This window comes from Bufo gargarizans, chromosome 1, assembly GCF_014858855.1.
Source record: "Bufo gargarizans isolate SCDJY-AF-19 chromosome 1, ASM1485885v1, whole genome shotgun sequence".
Lineage (NCBI taxonomy): Eukaryota > Metazoa > Chordata > Amphibia > Anura > Bufonidae > Bufo > Bufo gargarizans.
The window spans coordinates 134,009,719-134,023,160 of NC_058080.1; the positions used below are offsets into that span (position 1 = coordinate 134,009,719).

General features: G+C 43.0%; 1 protein-coding gene across 11 annotated transcripts in view; it reads right to left on the reverse strand.

The window, feature by feature from the left end:
- Positions 1-12,483: 12,483 nt before the first annotated feature.
- YIPF7 (Yip1 domain family member 7) overlaps positions 12,484-13,442 on the reverse strand; it is a 145,579-nt gene continuing 144,620 nt past the window's right edge. For 9 of the 11 annotated variants that reach the window (XM_044298799.1, XM_044298782.1, XM_044298752.1 and 6 more), the window contains one exon: positions 12,485-13,229. In XM_044298799.1, coding sequence (XP_044154734.1) covers positions 13,067-13,229 — 163 coding nt within the window. In that variant the 3' untranslated portion in view covers positions 12,485-13,066. Of the gene's footprint in view, positions 13,230-13,442 lie in introns of all 11 variants that reach the window. The other 2 variants (XM_044298792.1, XM_044298787.1) reach the window with 1 other exon arrangement.

Sequence of the window (13,442 nt, forward strand, 5' to 3'; positions counted from 1 at the left end):
GGGTTTCAAAGCTCACCAGAGTTCCTGTGAGAGCTGTGGTCTCTTCTCAGCTCACCAGGCACAGCGCCATACATTGTCTATGGCTGTTCTAGGTATTGCAACTCAGCCCCATTCACTGCTCCTAGGCCTGATGTATGGTGATGTCACTGGCCTAGGAAGAGACCCAGCTGATGTTAAACTCCCAGGACCTCCGCCAATCTGATATTAATGACCTATGCCAAGGATAGGTCATCCGTTGAAATTCCCGGATATCCCCTTTAAACCTTCATAAATACCAGAACAGAGTCCCATCTCTATACATTGTGGAGCGATTGTTAGTAAAAATCTAAGGAATTTATATGAATCTATGAAAACCTTAACCACATCTATCAAAGCATCCTTTGAACAAACTGCCAAGATCCCATGCAGTCAGCTGAAAAGGTCAATGCAAAAAAAAAAGGAAATTGAAAGTAAAATCATGTTTTTAACGGCTGGTGCAACCTAAAGAGCAACAGAGAAATGTGTAATTTGTCCTATACATAAAGGTGCAATGCAGATAGTCCTGACCTTTCCTTCCTGTCTTCATAACATATTAGAAGCAGAAGTCCATAAAAATGCTACAAGTCCTCGATTTATTCCTGCATTCCATTATCATGCTACGTTCACACGACAATACAATATACGTAGCACAGGAGGCACCTGACATTACAATACAGGAAATGAAACCACCATTGCAACAACTCACCCCAGTGCCCAGATATCTGTCATCTATATGAATAGCTTATAGCGGGTGAATATCAGATACGTATAAAATTCACAATACACAAAAAGTTTTTCTTGATCGCACCCCAATGCCAGAAAGGTGCAGGTGTATGCCGCTTCATGGACTTCATGAATTTATTGTCACTGTAGTGATGGACCCATCTGCAGAAAAAGTGAGCAAATGTGTAATTGCATCATACTGATCCTAAGCATTTAGGGAGCCTTCACCCGTGGTGGAAAAATCTACCAGAAAGTACATACAGGTGTGCAGATTTCTGTGCGGATTAGATCACCCTCTGAAATGACACATTTTTGTTGAAAAATTGTTGCAAGTCCCCATTTTAACCGGCCGCGTGACAATATTTTGTCGTAAGGGTGGTCTTATACTGTGTTTGCCAGTTGGGTGGGATTGGGATGTAGCAGGGGCATGTCAGGGGCCGTCGGACTCCAGCATCAGGAAATTTACTAACATCTGCACTTGGAAGCACCTGGAAATGTTGGCAAAAAACTGGAGCTTGAGTAGTATTTCGCCAGGCGCAAGGACTGCCATAGGTGCGCCTAATCATAAATTAGACGAATATCACAGCAGCACAAGGGGGAAACTAAGACCAACATAAAAAGCTGTAAATTCTTTAAAAAAATCACATCAGTATTCCAAAGCAGAACACAGGGCAGGCATTGACTCTTCTGAACCCCATAGGATAACACAGGGAAAGTCTTTATGTGATGTATTTTCTGGGGGATTTTTCCACTAAATGTAAAGGCACCCTTAGGCCTCTTTCAGACGGGCGAGATTTCCGCACAGGTGCGATGCGTGAGGTGAACGCACTGAATCCGGACCCATTCATTTCTGAGGGGCTGTGCAGATGAGCGGTGATTTTCACGCATCACTTGTGCGTTGCGTGAAAATCACAACATTCTCCTCTTTGCGCGTTTTCCACGCAACACAGGCCCCATAGAAGTGAATGGGGCTGCGTGAAAATCGCAAGCATCCGCAAGCAAGTGTGGATGCGGTGTGATTTTCACGCATGGTTGCTAGGAGACTATCAGGATGGGGACCCGATCATTATTATTTTCCCTTATAACATGGTTATAAGGGAAAATAATAGCATTCTTAATACAGAATGCATAGTCAAATAGGGCTGGAGGGGTTAAAAAAAATATAATAATTTAACTCACCTCATCCACTTGTTTGCGCAGCCCGGCTTCTCTTCTATCTTCATCTTTGCTGTGCAGTAGGAAAAGGACCTGTGATGACGTCACTGCTCTCATCACATGGTCCGCCATATGACCCATGAGGGGAAACGCGTCGAGACCCTGTTTCAGAGCGCCACTTTGTAGGCATCTGTATAAGTTGTGACTCTGTTTTTTCATCCAGATATCATTCTGGATTGTCCGATAGGACATTACTTGTTTGTATAGCGGATATCTCAGGACCCGGACATCCATATGGGTCTTTCTCTGAGATTAGGGCTTTCCAAGGACAATTAGGTTAGGCACGGGGACGGAGTGTTCCCACCATCAGGGATCATCTCCGGGCTGAGAATAACACAGGGACATCACAGGGATACATTTAGTGACCCATGTGTGTCTGGCCCCACTATATCACGAGATTGGCCCTCCTTGACCTGGTCCTTAACATGGCTCTATTTTTTCTGTGTATGTCTTCTGTTTGTCTATCAATCCCCAAGTGAGGGATCATATATGTGTATCTTTTAGCTGATTTTTGATTAAAAGTTAAATTTTAGGTAGTTGACTACCAATTCAGTATTTACATAGGTTTAAAACCCGCCATATGACCCATCACCATGGTAAAAGATCATGTGATGGACCATGTGATGAGCGCAGTGACGTAATCAAAGATCCTAATCCTCAAAGAAGAAGACAGAAGAGAAGCCGGGCTGTGGATTAAGGTGAGTTAAATTTTTTTATTTTATTTTTTAACCGCTCCAGCCCTATTATACTATGCATTCTGTATTAAGAATGCTATTATTTCCCCTTATAACCATGTTATAAGGGGAAATAATACAATCTACACAACACCGATCCCAAACCTGAACTTCTGTGAGAGAAGTTCAGGTTTGGGTACCAAACATACCGAGTTTTCTCACGCGCGTGCAAAACTCATTACAATGTTTTGCTGTCGTGCGGAAAAATCACGCATTCCCGTGACGCACCCGCATCTTATCTGGGCCAAAAACATGACGCCCGTGTGAAAGAGGCCTTAGGGTGGTGTCACATGTAGTCTTTTTTTTAAATGTTTTAATGTTGTTTCCTGCATGTGTATAGGAATTATTAAATGTAGCATAAACATTTTCAGAGGTCTTTTCTTAACCTGTGATGTTGCTATGTTTTCCTCAGTTTCTAGAGTTTCTATCCCACAGACATTTCCTGTTTCAAGTGGCCTGCTTGAAAAAATGCAATGTGTGACAAATTCAATGTATGTGGGGTTCTTTTAAAAAGCGTCTTAAATTTTTTTTTTTAACCATGCCTTTTTTATATTGCTCTACAAAGGAAGTGATATCAGGGGTACATACTTTACTGTAAAAAAACACATGGCTTGCAAAAAAAAATGCATGCGCTAAAACCCGATGTTTACACCAGAATTCTGTCACGCTTTTTGCAAAAACAGCACATATTAGGCCACGCTACCCAAAAAAATCATATCCAGCAGCAGCTAACATACGCAGCTGTAAACTCCGTAAGCTTGTTTTCCAGAAAATCCCTAAGCTCCTATAATGCCATGGGAGAGTTATTCCTTTCTGCACTTGATCATGGTTGAGTGACTGGTGTAAAGGTTACAAAATGCCTGCTCTGTATAGACACCGAGCCGGCCAGGTGATTGCAGTAATATTGCAAGGGCAGCACAAGGTTCTACTGCGGTCTCTAAAATGTAATAGTCTTTAAAAAAAAATAATGTAATGAGTAGGAGAAGTGACAAGGAAAGACGCAGAGTGCAGGCAGTGCGTATAGAGGCAGAGGGACAGGGAGAAGCTGTTCTACAATATAGGGACAGTTATATAAATAATCATTTTCTAACTGATATACGCCAGTTTTCTGGCGTATATCTCTGTTGCAGATTGCAGCACAAAGGTTATTTGCACCACAATCTACGACTTTTCACTGCTCACGCCAGGTCTAAAAAGGGAGGGTGGCTTGGGCAGGGAAGATGGCATGCCGCCAGGCCTGTCTCATTTATCATTTCATATGCCTGTTTCAAGGAAGCTGGCATAGATTTAGACCAGTGGTGGATGCGCCAAAGTTATGCAGAGGTCAGTGCCTTTACATAACTTTGGTAGATCCACCGCCAGCCCAGGGGCTATTAAGACCGTCGTGACCCTGATATATATGTATAAATATTGTAGGGATTTCCCAAATGGTAGCCTTCAGATAAATACACAGTAGCCTTTTAGTGGTGGAAATCAAAGTAATAAATGTCTTTTTTGTTGGCACACCACAATTCAACAGGCGGTAGTGATCAGCTTACTTCCGCCGGCACTTAAAGAAAAACAATTCAGTCTTGAATCTGAACAATAACATAGGAAGTTTTAGGGCACAGTACCGTACTCCCCACGGAGTGGATGGGGACCTTGCTTTGTTCTTTGTCTCTCGGCAGAGACCCTCCGGTTTTTACTCGGCTCCAAAAACACACAGCTACACAGTGCTCCACCATCAGCCAGGTAATCACACCCCTGACCCTGCTGGCTGACTCTTTGTAAGCCCGTCAAAACCCAGCCTGGACCATGGGGAACATCAACCCACCCTGCACTTTGGCTGCTCCCAGTAAGAGCCGGCCCAGATTAGCTTTTCACAGCTATGCTAACTGTCAAAGTGTCCATCTGCAACTGCTGCGGACATATGCACCTACTGGCTCCTACTTCACCGAGGCCAGGAACCTCAGTGACACATATCTTCCATCTTTAATGGTCCCTTGTACCTTTCTACAATATATATAGTATATTGTGTATAACTGAAGTCAGTAATTTCAGAGATATAATATGTATTCAGAAAGTCTTTAGACTGACAGTCTCAGAACCTATCATTTTTTCACATTTTATGTTGTGGCCCTGTGCTAAACTAAAAAAATAAAAAAAATCAAGTTTTTCAGCATCAATCTTTACTCAATACCACAGAGACCTCGCTTCTGAGCCCAGCTGCCTATTTAGCCAGGTGCTGCCAAAACCCGGATCGGCACTTAAAATTCAGTCCGGTATTTGACCTCATCTGGCTGTAAATCAGCCCAGCAGCACATGCTGGGAGGAAAATACCTGCCTTGCCAGACAAAAACTCTCACTGTGTCACATACCCCATAATGAGAAAGCGAAAATAAAAGTTTAGCAATGTTTTAAAATTTTAAATTTTACATGGACAGACCATTTGTTATGACATTTGAAATTTAGCTCTGAGGGGTTCCTATTTCTTTTGATCATCTTTAAGATGTTTCTACACCATGACTTGAGTCCACTTGTAGTAAATGAAGTTGACTGGAAATTATTTAAGGTGAAAATGCAAATCAGAACAAAAAACCAAGCCATGAGGAGGAAAGAATTGCCTGTAGAGCTTAGAGACAGGATTGTGAGGAGACACAGATCTGGAGAAGGGTACAATAATTGTCTGCTGCACTGAATGTTCCCAAGATTCTTACATGGAAGAAGTTTGTAGATTATTCCTAGAGGTGGCTGCCAAATCAAAAGAAGTAATCTGGGAAAAAGGGCCTTGGTAAGATAGAGGTGACCAAGAACCTAATGGTCACTCTGGCTGAGCTTCAAAGATCATGTGTGCAGGTGAGAGAACTTCCAGAAGGTCAATCATCACTGAAGCACTCCACCAATCTGGGCTTTATGGCAGAGTGGCCAGAAAGAAGGCACTCCTCAGAAAAAGCACTTAATGGACTCTCAGACTGTGAGAAAAAAGATTCTCTGGTCTGATGAAATCAAGTCTGGAGGAAACCAGACACTGCTCATCACCTGCCCAATACCATCCCTACAGTGAAGCATGGCAATGGCAGCATCATGCTGTGAGGATGTTTTTCAGTGGCTTGGACAGGAAGATTGGTTGAGGGAACAGAGTTGGAAAGCTGAATGAAGCAAAGTTTAGGGATATTCTTAATGAAAAAATCACAGAAAATAATGCACTAACACAATAGAGGCAAACATTATAGCAAGCATTTTCCTTGTAGCTAGGAATAATATTCCCAGTTACAGGAGAAATTAGCAATATAAAAATGAGTCATATTAAATTGCCCGTCACCCCAGCAAAAAAACATTATGACCTGATGAGGGTCTCTTGTGTAAAATAAATAAAAACAGTAAGACAAACAACATAAAAATGCAAACAATGAAATGGTATTTCAAAGCAAACTTATAGCTCTGCCCCAGAAACCCAAAGTTATACATCTGCTATACAAAAAGGCCATAAAAATGGAGTCGAAATTTAAATGTAGTTTAAACTATAAAAAAATTGAAAAAAAAAAGAAAAAAGTGAAATGTGGCAAACAGGCTTATTTGCTTTTCTGCTATATTTCCACAGGTATCACAAAAAAAATTGTATATAAGTGGAATAAATAAAAAATATCACCCATATTGCAGCCCGTAGCACAGGCCTGGCCGACACATGTTCATGTGCATGAGCCCTCAAAGTAGGCCAACCAATAATTGGTATAGAGAGAAAAGTGTCTGTCCCTGCACCAGATTTACCATCCAGCCTGAGCCCCTGTGATAAATCTGGTGCAGGTCCAGATTGCCGGTCTAAGGCTACATTCACACGGCCGTATGTATTTTGCAGTCCGCAAAATGCGGATCCGCAAAAAATACGGATGACATCCGTGTGACATCCGTGTTGCGTCCGTTTTATTTTTTTGCAGATTTATTGTAACAATGCCTATCCTTGTCCGCAAAACAGACAAGAATAGGACATGCTCTATGTTTTTTGCGGGGCTACAGAAAGAAATACGGATGCGGACAGCACACGGTGTGCTGTCCGCATTTTTTGCGGACCCATTGAAATGAATGGGTCCGTATCCAATCCGCAAAAAAAATGGAACGGACATGGAAACAAAATACGTGAATGTAGCCTAAGATTACACCATCTATAGCAGGGATGGCCAACCTGCGGCTCTCCAGCGGTTGCAAAACTACAACTCCCACCATGCCCTGCTGTAGGCTAATAGCTGTAGGTAGTCTGGGCATGCTGGGATTTGTAGTTTTGCAACAGCTGGAGAGCCTCAGGTCGGCCATCCCTGATCTATAGGATTAGTAAATCTCGGTCACTATTTGATTAGAAAATCACTTTCAAACCCACTGTCCTAATCTTGAACTGGTTAAAGAAACAGTCCGGACAAAACAGAAACACTGTTGGGCTTAGTGCAGGGTGTGAGGAGGATGATATAGACATTCAAAGAAAACGAAATAAAGATTCCCTGTGTACGACTTCTTCAGTACTAGCGTCTCTTCACATCCGGTGTTAAACTGGACAGATGATCAGAATTTGTGTTGATTTTATTCATACTTAATTTGAGTTTCCCTGTAGAGATTTGTCCTCCTCTGCTGCTGGCAATCTAAACGATGCATTCTACATGTTTATGGAGATGTATTGATGAGCTGCGCTGTTATATTTCTGCTATAATTGCTTGAATTGTTTAACCAGTGATGCCAATTGTCTCCTATTCCGCTCATTAACTAAATAGTCATGCCTCTATGTGACATTTTAGTTAGAAATATCTATCTTACTTTGCATAGCACTTGTTTGCACTTTACAGGCTAGTGAAAGGTCATTGTCTATAGAAATGAATGTGTTCATTAATGCCCCTTGCGCTGGCGCATGATGCGCCTTTATGTAGAGGCGCCGGCCTCTACATAACTTAGACGCATCCACCGCCGGCCTAAATCTATACCAGTTCCCTTGCTGGCATAGATTTAGATCATTTGTCGGCCTTAAACAGGTGTAGAAAATGATAAATGAGACAGAGGCCACCGCTCTTTTCCTGCCCGCCCCATATGAATGCGGAAAGGTCACAGATTCGGCAGGAAATCCCCTTTGCGACCGAATCTGTGACAGATATACGCCAAAAATTGGTGTATATCTAATAATAAATGACCCCCTAAATTTTGTTTTGACATTTGGGATTTTACTTTTTTTTGCAAAGCTTTTGATTTTACAGGGATTTGTGTAGCGGCGTTATAAATTATTACTGACGTCCAGTTGAAGGTAATTTTAAGGTTTAAATCTAATATTAAAGGGGTTTTCTCATCTCAGACAATGGGGGCATATCGCTAGGATGTGGGTCCCCCGCACCTATATTGAGAACAGAGCCCCGAAAGTGAAGGAGAGCGCACTGCGCATGCGCAGCCGCCTTCCATTCATTCATTTCTATGGGGCCAGTGAAAATAGCCAAGCATTGGCTCGGCTATTGCCATCTGTTCCATAGAAAGAAATGGGAGCATAGGCTGCGCATGCGCAGCACGCTCCGATTCACTTCTATGGGAGAGGCAGGAATTAGCACTTGGTGGTGGACCGACCCCGGGAAATCTGGGGTCCTCCCGCCACAGCACTCCCCGCTCCGATCTCGATATAAGTGCGGGTCCCAGCGGTGGAACCCGCACCTATCAGACAATGCGGGCATATCCTAGCGATATGCCCCTATTGTCTAAGATGGGAATACCCCATTAATATACATTAAAAGTCGAATAATTTTGCAAATATATTGCATTACTCATCTTTCCATGATCCCAAGTTACAGTCTGTATTATAGTCAAAGAAGTATTTATAAATCTGCAGGATTCACAGCTGAATTCTCCCAGTATTTCTTTCTGGCTCTATGTCTCTTCCTCCCTTTATGTGGTGATTTAAATTCTGGAAAGTGTAACTTCATAAGATTACATTCACATCTTCGGTGAATGTATCCAGCTGTCTGCTCCGGCACAGAACAGCCTGCCGGCTGTTGAATTATACAGTTCACTATTGGATCCCTATTGACTATAAAGGGATCCAGCGGTGATCTGACCACTTTCCAGCATAAATGCAGGGTTTCAGCCTGCAAAATACTGGTGCATGCAGTGATGCAACAGCCTGCCAGATTAGGCAAAGCCGGAGAATGAAGCCTTATAAGAGCTTGGCTAACCTGTTAAGACTACATCTCGCTACATCTGACTACAACGTTTGTAGTGTGTTACCATTATAGCCAGAAGAATTGTGAATGCAGCTGTAGCCAGATGCATACTGTAATTAAAGTAAGGCATAGTTACCCTCATTTTTATGTCATAGGGGTCTCATTGTAAAAGATGACAAAAGAAAGAGAAACGTTAAGTGTTATTATGGTCTTCTCTCTGTCCCTTGTACTTTATCTACTAGGTCTTTCACTGCTCTACATTTTTCCACTGTGCAGTGGCTGGGTTTAGGCTGGACCAAATGCTATACTGGTTCCCCTGGACACTGTTGAGGTGTCCCCACGTATTGCTGCTCTCTGGAAGGGATGGTAAGGCGTGGTGCACCTCAATGGGAAAGTCCAGAGTCATGGTCTGCAGTAAACCAGTGTGCTTCTTTATTGGAGGAATTCAGGTGCAAAATAAGGCTACTTTCACACTAGCAGCAGGACGGATCCGTCAGGCTGTTCACCCTGTCGGATCCATCCTGCCGCTATTTTGCCGTGCCGCCGGACTGCCGCTCCGTCCCCATTGACTATAATGGGGACGGCAGCGGAGCTCCGGCGCAGCGCGGCGGTGCATGGCGAAAGGCCGCCGGACTAAAAGTACTGCATGTCCCACTTTTTGGTCCGACGGCCTCTCACACGAACTGCCGTGCTGCACCGGAGCTCCGCCCCCGTCCCCATTGTAGTCAATAGTGACGGAGCGGCGGCACATCGAAATAGTGGAAGGACGGATCCGACAGGGTGAACAGCCTGTCGGATCAGTCCTGCCGCTAGTGTGAAAGTACCCTAATACAGGCTAGGATTCTCCAGTCTCCTCCCTGGCAGAAGAAGGGTTTGGTGCTGAGAAAAGGCCTGAGTTAGCTGTCCCTTTCTCAGAAGACTAGTACTCTGGCCAAAGGCTGGTGATACAGGGTCTGTGGCAGAGTATCGCTGTCTCAGCGTTTTCTTCTGGACACTCAATAGTCTGGCAGAGTCTCCTCTTCTAAGCACTGTTCCCTAACTGCAGCACACTAGGGGCTCTGACTGCTCTCCTTGTATATAGTTTCTGGCTGAACTAGAACCTTCTAGTTGGAGGGGTGGAGTGGAGAAACTCAGCACAAACAAATACATTGTTACAACTCCCGTCTCTCATAGAGTTGCATTAGAACATCAATACTACTCAATGGCAATGACACTGCAGTATTTCCAGACAAAAACAAGTCTTCAGACAAAACACCTGACATTTAAAAGGTCAGTCTGGTTTTGGTGGTAAACAAGTCTGGCTTTTTCACTCCAAAACATAGTCTTCATTAAAGGGACACTGACAGGCCCAATAACCATAATTATCTGTACATATCCATGCACAGGTCTTCTAATGTGCATTAAAAACATATAAGTATCCCCCCTGTCCACATTATAATTACAGTAAACTCACGTTTTATAACCTGAACTAATCGCTGTTCTTTCTGCCCAAGGGGCGGGGTTTCAGCTTCTCTTGCGCCCAGCCAGCATCAGCCCAACCGCCGTTTTTGAAGCGCCGCCCAGCTTATCAATATTCACTTAGCTGGGCGGATTCTGCAGTCCCCGACCTTCTGAGATCCGGCGCATGCCCAATAGAAAGCTATGGGCATCGGACTCGCTTCCAGCTTCTGCGCATGCGCCCGGCACCCATAGCTTTCTATTGGGCATGCGCCGGATCTCGGAAGGTCGGGGACTGCAGAAGCCGCCCAGCTAAGTGAATATTGATGAGCTGGGCGGCGCTTCAAAAATGGCGGTTGGGCTGATGCTGGCTGGGCGCAAGAAAAGCTGAAACCCCGCCCCTTGGGCAGAAAGAACAGCGATTAGTTCAGGTTATAAAACGTGAGTTTACTGTATTCATAATGTGGACAGGGGGAATACTTATATGTTTTTAATGCACATTAGAAGATCTGTGCATGGATATGTACAGCTAATTATGGTTATTGGGCCTATCAGTGTCCCATTAAACCTTATAGTAACTGTTGAAAATGACCAGCTTCTCATTATTAGCTAGAATGTCCCAAAAGTCTCTCAGTATTCATTAACCTCTTCCATAGTGTCGTGCAAACACAGTGCAAATAAACAGGATATACAGTATATCACAGCATAAAATGCAGTTACACAGTATTAAGCAGTATAAGTCAGTGCAAGATAACCTTTTAAAGTGAAATAAAGTAAGGAGTTGATGACTCTGCATAAGGGTTAACTGGGGCAAATGACCACAAATGTTCAGACTTCAAAGTACCCTTGCTCCAGGGCACTACAACTGCACACTCAACATCTCTCTCTCTCTCTTTTATCCAGATTCCATAGTGATCACAAATGTCTCATCATCACTGAGGTCCCTGGTACTTTCAAGTCAGGGGTGTAGATAAATATTTGGAAACATACTGTTTGCATCCAAATGCAGATGGATGAACTCTCTGCTACACAAGAAGACACCAGTATTACAAATATTAAATGGTAAGTTGAATGCTACAGATTTAGCCTTGGGACCTGGGACCTTGAAGTTACATCTCTCTTTGCAGTTGGGTGCCCTCATCTGCAAATTAATCGGCATGCCTTTTTTTATCTTGTGCTGTCGAGATGCATGTGAAATGTGGCAAAAAAAAAATGCGGTCATACACGCTATCATGGTTTTCTAAAAGTTCTTGAAAAATCCATTGCTTGTGGTTTTGCAGGTTCACACATAAAACCACATGGTCCTTAACAATAATCACCTTTTAAGGAACTATTAGAAAACCACTTCAGCTTATATGGCAGCACAGCTTTTGGCTGTGTCGTGCGTGGATTTCAAATGTCCTCAAGTCCCAACATGTGTTCCTACCACTAGGATGACTCCCTTTATAAGCAAGAGTTATGCAATGATAAGTGGTAGGTATATCAAATTGACTACGGGGGAGATTTATCATTCCCCATGCGCCTGAAAAGTGGTGTTAAAAAGTCACATTTGCGATTTTTTTATAAAATGGTTTTATTTCCCCATTTATTGCCATCCTCACCACCTCAATGGAGGTATGGCCAGCCACCACGTCTTCATTTACGTCGGTTTTCTGGCGTAAATGAAGCCAGAAATCTACAGCAGCTCTGAGCTGTCATAGATTTTTGGTTAGGCGGATGGACTGCAGGAGGATACACCTAATTTATGACAAGGCATGAGCTTCGTCATAAATTAGGCGCATCCTCTGGCAGCGCAGGGGATATCAAGACAGACGAATAAAACTCTAGTCTTGATAAATCTCCCCCTATGACTGCTGATGGGCTTAGAAGCTTAGATTTCCATGCTCCTTCTATGCATTATTACCAGAAGTTTTGATAATCCAGTAAAAACTTTATTATTCAGAAATTCACCTGGTCGGAAAGTATGCAATAATCATTAAAGGATCTTTTCTTTTCTAATAATTATTTTGTAATAAACATAATGATGAAAGGCAGAGTGAGTGCAGGAAATTCACTATTAAACCAGACAAAATGGGGAGATTTATCAAAAATGGTGTAAAGTAGAAGTGGCTTAGTTGCCCACAGCAACCAATCAGATTCCACCTTTTATTTTTTACAGCTGCTTTGGAAAATGAAAGGTGGAATCTGATTGGTTGCTATGGGCAACTAAGCCAGTTCTACTTTACACCAGTTTTGATAAATCTCCTCCAATGTCTTGTAGGGCTAGTTCAGCTGAAAGCAATGATACATTTTACTTAGTGATTCATTGCTTCATTCTGGAGGAAAAAGTACTTTTAATGAGCAGTTGAGTGCACCCAGGGCGTGCGCAAGCCACGCTGTGCACCCTTTCCCCTCTGCCTTCCTCTCTCTTACTGATTAACAGGGTCAGATGAGATGACTGCAAGAACCTGGCCCTGTTAATCAAGAAGGAGAGGGATGGGCTGGCAGAGAAAGCTGAAGGAGCAAGGGTGCCCAAAGTTTCTTGGGCCCACCCTCTCTGCACTTAACTGCTCATTTGCATGTGGATTAAAAACACTATTTCTCCAGAAACAGTGGATCGCTAAGTGAAAGCTATCATTACATTCAGCTAAACTAGCCCTGCAACTTTAGACACTCAGCCCCAAAACCCATTGTATTCTTCTAGTAAAAAGAACAGGGCATGCTTCCAGTTAAAGTCTATGATACCATTAGATTAACAGTCCACATAGTGTAGTGCTACTCCAGTGCATAGCATACTTTTTTTTAAAACACAGTTAGCAAAGCAAAAAGTCCATAAAGCAAGGCACAAGGATATGCTACTAGGAGCTGCTGTCCTTCCATTGCCAAGGTAGTGATGAATATTTTCGAAGCTGAAAAACTGCACCATCCAATTACAGCAGCAGCTAAGACCGAACCAGCGATTCCCCTAAAAAGTAAAGAGAAAAATATATACTGTCAATAAGTACACTGTAAGATAAAGATATAGAAGAAGTGCAGCACCCTTGTGATAATTCACACCCTGAGCCTAGGTCTGGGAGATTCAGAGGACTGCTATTTTGTCTGCCAGATTTTTAAAGAAAAAAGGTATGTGATGTATTTTTGCTTTAGCCTCACCCATTTCTAGGTGTAGGCTCTTTAG